General features: G+C 41.3%; 1 protein-coding gene across 1 annotated transcript; it reads right to left on the bottom strand.

Annotated features, from left to right (window-relative positions):
• Positions 1-639: 639 nt before the first annotated feature.
• CER1 (cerberus 1, DAN family BMP antagonist) lies at positions 640-3,771 on the bottom strand. The gene is made up of 2 exons (XM_062206765.1): positions 3,265-3,771; positions 640-936 (listed from the first exon to the last, which is right to left on the bottom strand). The coding sequence occupies exons 1-2, from the start codon at positions 3,769-3,771 to the stop codon at positions 640-642; spliced, it is 804 nt and encodes a 267-aa protein (XP_062062749.1).
• Positions 3,772-4,423: the final 652 nt, after the last annotated feature.

Raw genomic sequence — 4,423 nt, 5'->3', positions numbered from 1 at the left:
TCCTTCCTCATAATATTGGTACTTGTTTGGCTAGCTGTAAATTTTCCTCTTACCTATGTAAACTACTAAAAATAGCATCAATATTCCTTCTTCAAAGCCAGAGACCTGACATTAAGATCTTTATATGGGGAGTATTAAAAAAAAAAGGGGGAGACAACCAAGTTTCTTTTTACATCTGTAGAAAGACTCCATCAAAATAGAAGTCAAAACATTGCTTGAGTCACAAAGGCAGCTGCAAGTATGAGCCTTCCTAAAAATACCCCAACTTCTTTCTTTTCTCCCTCCCTCCCTCCCTCCTTCCCTTCCTTCCTTCCTTCTTGAGTTTTTTGTTTTTGTTTTGTTTTTGCTGATAATCTGACCAGCTATCATTTCGATGGCCTGGTTTATTTCTTTTCCTTCTTTGGATGGAGGGCTTTTACTAACACTTGAAGAAGATACATCACAAAATTCTGTAGCAGAAAGACTTTGCAATCAGCTAGGTTGAGTCCCTCAAATATAGATGAAAAACTTTAGATAACGAAGGCTTTTACAAACCACCTTGACCTTAAAGCATTTTGTACACACAACATTTCCAGACTGAATAATCAGCAACTTTACTGTTCAGGTTTTGCTTTTCAAAGGTAATAGTGAGAAAACTTTTTAAGTGGAAACTCCTGGTATAAAGGAGTCCTGGGAGCCAGCCTGCAGGAGGTGCCCATCTTCATGTTCTGTCTTCACCTTGCACTGGCACTCTTCCACCAACATCACCACCTTGACAACGGGAGGAATGCCGGTGCAGTTCAGCTGCAAGTGCATCATGGTGGACTTGGCAGGTGAACAGTGGGAGCAGAAGGTATGGAGGTGTGGCACAGCTTCAGGAAAGTGAACGGACCCACATTTCCCAAAGCAGAGGTTGTTCTGCAAAACTACTTCTTCGCAGTCTTCATGGGTGATAGTCTAAAAGGAAAATACATTTCCCTTACATCACATTGAGTCATATCTTTAATAGACAAATGAATAATTTAGACTAAAATCTCCAAAGCTTTCTAATTTGAGGTACATTTTGTAATATTCAACTGATAAGCTCTATAAACAAAGAGCATCTCAATCCAATTCTCTTTATTGAGTAGGTTATCTTTTCAGAAATCTCAAAGTTAACTTGAAAATATTTTACTCTATACTATAAATGCCAAACGATAAGATATTTTCTCTAACTGAATGTGACTACTCAGAAAAGTCCTCCTGGCAATCTTTTTTGCATAAGTAACATGCTTTGATTTCTACTCCTCACAGTGCATTGTGCACAGTAGGTTATCAATATATACCTATTAAATTGGTCACAGAATGGATTACAGCATCATGAGTTTGATTCTATCTAATTTTGCAGGACCTGTAGTGCATTGAAGTCTATGAAGTCCCATGCAGCAGAGTTTCAAGTATGTGCCTACAAATTATCATGCGTTACACCACTCTTGCTTCGCTCATAACCTCACACATGTAGTTTAATGTGCCTTTCAAAATATATGAGTCAAACGCTTTAATTTTCATTTAATTGGCAGTAGAACTCAAAATAAAGATTTCAAAGGAAATTTGATTGCCTGATTCTTACAAGCAATTTTATAATTGCATATGGACCAACAAAGCAGCCATTATTATTTGATAATTGACTTGTTATTGTTACATGTCCTTGCCTTTTCAGGCAGAATTCTCAACTACCATGCATAGTCAATTGCCTCATAATACTGCCTACTTAATTGTGTAGCATTGCTAGACTATAAAACTTTACCATTGCATTGCTTTTGGTTTAGTATCTACAGTTTTAAAGACTTGGTACATTTTCCTAGTTTTAATTTAACATGTGTGGGAATTTCCAAGACTGGAAGAAATAGAACCTTAATGGTGTGGAATTTATCATGATAACCACAAATCAAATAATACAACATGAATTAGGAGATAGATGAGGGAGGAGATATGACTTCACATCAAGGTTCTATTTTGAAAGCTTATGGGAAAATAAGTGAAACCAAATGATTTAGGGGATAATGCTAGAAATGATAAGGGGAACTTTTGCCTGAGAATTGCTACATGCTTTGATTATTTTAAAGCTGAATAGTTTTGATGGGCTATGAAAGAAAGAAAGAGAGAGAGAGAGAGAGAGAGAGAGAGAGAGAGAAAGGAAGGAAGAAAGAAAGAAAGAAAGGAAGGAAGGAAGGAAGGAAGGAAGGAAGGAAGGAAGGAAGGAAGGAAGGAAGGGAAGGGAAGGGAAGGGAAGGGAAGGGAAGGGAAGGGAAGGGAAGGGAAGGGAAGGGAAGGGAAGGGAAGGGAAGGGGAAAGAACGAGAGAAGAAAGAAAGAGAGAGAGAGAGAGAGGCAAAGGGACAGAATGACATGGAGAGATATCTCATCTGCTGATTTACTCTGCAAGTACCTGCAACAGCCAGATCTGGGCCAGGCTGAAGCCAGGAGCCTGGAACTCATCTAGGTTTTTCATGTGGCTGACAGGATTCAACTACTTGAGCCATCACCTGCTACCTTTCAAAGGGCACATTAATAGGATGTTTGATCAGAAGCAGAGGAACCAGAACTCCAACCAGGCACTCCAACATGAGATGCAGGTATCTCAATGACTGACCCTCTGCCAAAAACCCACACTTGATATTTTTGTCTAACCATCCTCTTTTATATCAACAAAATTTTGAAAATTCAATGGCTTATTTTGCATTTACCCTTTCATATTGAGTATTATTTTCAATAAACTTGCTTTAAAAAAAAAGAAACCCTTCATAAATCTAGGAAGTAGCTAAGTGTGAAATACAGAGATCAAGAGCATTGTACATGGATGTAAGAGTGTTTGGGAGAATGTCTAATGTATCTCACCTTATTTAGAGATGGAGTTAACCTGCTTACCTATACCTTAACAGCATGGGACAGCATGAGAGATTCAGCTACAGTGAAGCTCTGATGATTGCACTAAAATTCCCAGTGTCCTAAATAGAGGTAAAGTCATACTTGTCTCTCTGGGTAGGTCACAATCAACATAAAATGAGTAAATAAACCAAAATCCCATGTTATTAATATGAATGGTTGCTGATATTGGAAGTACTACCTTACAACATTTCCAGAATGCCAAGAAGTGATGAAAAACTGAGAAAAACATTTATGGAATAGGATCATACCTTGATGAAGATCCAAGGACCAAATCTGGAATTTGACAAGACTTGGGTGCCCAACAATCTCTCCCTACCCTCCACCTGTCCCAGCTGCCTACATCCCCCACAACACATACCTGGCTGAAGGGCACTGTCCTACAGGTCTCCCAATGAACTTCATGACTTTTGATGGGCAAGATGATCCCCTGTGAAGCTGGACTCTTTCTGAACATGAAGTGATGCCAGAATTTCTTGGCTTCTTCCCGAAGAGGAGATTTCTCCGCTCTCATCCCATCCATTGGCTGAGTGAGGGCCTGGATCCCGGGTGAGAAGTGCTCATCATCCAAGCCCCTGTCCGGGTGCAGTTCTCTCTCTGTCTTCTTCCAGTACCTGCCAAACTTGGACAGCATCTTCTCTCTCTGCCTCTGGCTTTCCCCCGCAGAGCTGGCACCCATCAGGTGTGGCAATGCCACAAACAGATCTGGCTTATCCTCTGCTTCTTCCTGGTTGCCCATGGGGAGCTCCCTGCGATGTCTTTCTAAGAGCACAGGGGAAAGAGGACTCTGACTCTGGCTGCCATGCAGACGCTGTCCAGCCTTCCCTAGAGGCAGGAGCACCAACAGCTGAAATAAGAGGAGAAGCATGCTGTCCCGGGCCGAGCTGCTTTCAGATTCACAGATGGTGAAGCCCCAGGGAGAGGCTCCCACTCTGCAGGACTGTGAACAAGGACATCCTATATATAGATACCTGCCTGGTGGGATGGGAAGGCAGGTGGTCAGTAGCTGGCAGTGTAAACACATTGATTGTTTGCTTCAATTATGTAGTGCTAATGGCGTCCTGCCTTCACTTGGGTTTTGTGTATTTTAGAAGGCTGCAGTGAAAGCCTGGGGCCCACCGGGTAATTAGCTGACAGTTTAGCTATCATCTGAGATTTAAAGAGCAGTACTAGCAAAAACAACACATCCTTTGCCTGGATTTCCCATCACTGTTTTTAGAAGAACCAGCATCCGCTAACATTTGCTGTACATCTGCATTGTGCTGGGATAGGAGAGACATGTTTTCATAGAAGTATGCCAGATTAAAAGGAAAGGCATACATTTAGCAAGAGCCCAGGCCTTCAGGAAAGCTATCTGCACATGCACACACACATAAACACAACAACACAACATGAGTGACTAAAAGAACGTGTCAAAGTTGTAAAGAAGGGAAAGGAAGAGAAGGGAGGATGTTAACTCTGTTAAGCAGGGCACTTACTGCTTCTGCCGCACATGCGGATTGGGGCTGTTGACTTTTCTA

Source organism: Lepus europaeus, chromosome 12, assembly GCF_033115175.1.
Source record: "Lepus europaeus isolate LE1 chromosome 12, mLepTim1.pri, whole genome shotgun sequence".
Lineage (NCBI taxonomy): Eukaryota > Metazoa > Chordata > Mammalia > Lagomorpha > Leporidae > Lepus > Lepus europaeus.
The sequence above is the reverse complement of the archived record's forward strand: the minus strand, read 5'-3'. Positions and strand labels throughout refer to the sequence as shown.

Excerpts from the sequence above, each read along its gene's own strand:
- CER1 (XM_062206765.1), bottom strand. The coding sequence starts at position 3,771 with ATGCTTCTCCTCTTATTTCAGCTGTTGGTGCTCCTGCCTCTAGGGAAG. Across the intron at positions 937-3,264 it reads GGACAGTGCCCTTCAGCCAG|ACTATCACCCATGAAGACTG; the intron begins GTATGTGTTGTG and ends TTTTCCTTTTAG.